This window comes from Colobus angolensis, unplaced genomic scaffold (genome assembly GCF_000951035.1).
Source record: "Colobus angolensis palliatus isolate OR3802 unplaced genomic scaffold, Cang.pa_1.0 Scaffold710, whole genome shotgun sequence".
Lineage (NCBI taxonomy): Eukaryota > Metazoa > Chordata > Mammalia > Primates > Cercopithecidae > Colobus > Colobus angolensis.
In genome coordinates, this window is record NW_012120822.1 from 22,844 (window position 1) to 23,432 (window position 589).

Sequence of the window (589 nt, forward strand, 5' to 3'; positions counted from 1 at the left end):
GTATTTCGGTGTGGCAACAGAGGCTTTGACCCGCACTTTATCACCAATCTTGATGTGAGAAGAAGAACTTGGTGGAGGATAGCCTACAGATTTCAATAACAAATCATTATAATCAGCATTCATTTATAGGAATTCTGTCTCTAAGAATAAGCAAAAGCACTGAACAAAGAATGTGCTCACCTATAAGTTCCACATGAATGTACCTAACCCAGTAGGTACCCCCTTTCTGCTGCCAATCACACTGCACATTGAGATCATGCAATCCATCTCTGTCCAGCTTGATGACCTTGCCAACATCGCCTTCACACACTTCTTCATACGCTCGGCAGCATCTAACCATTATTCCCACCTAGAATTAAAACGAAAATGGACATCCAGTCCATCTGTACACGGGTGAAATGAGTCACGATAAGTGGTATTACTCTATTATTAATAAAGAATTTTGAGCCGGGCGCGGTGGCTCAAGCCTGTAATCCCAGCACTTTGGGAGGCGGAGACGGGTGGATCACGAGGTCAGAAGATCGAGACCATCCTGGCTAATACGGTGAAACCCCGTCTCTACTAAAAAATACAAAAAACTAGCTGGGTG

At 44.0% G+C, this 589-nt stretch overlaps 1 protein-coding gene across 1 annotated transcript in view; it reads right to left on the reverse strand.

Moving 5' to 3' along the window:
• The window catches only part of LOC105501456 (E3 ubiquitin-protein ligase HERC2-like), an 8,858-nt gene extending 8,502 nt beyond the window's left edge, over positions 1–356 (reverse strand). Inside the window, exons 1-2 of the mRNA XM_011927430.1 lie at positions 181–356; positions 55–83 (exon numbers count right to left, since the gene is read on the reverse strand). Of these exons, the coding sequence (XP_011782820.1) occupies positions 55–83; positions 181–340 (189 nt within the window). The 5' untranslated portion in view covers positions 341–356. The remainder of the gene's footprint in view (positions 1–54; positions 84–180) is intronic.
• Positions 357–589: the final 233 nt, after the last annotated feature.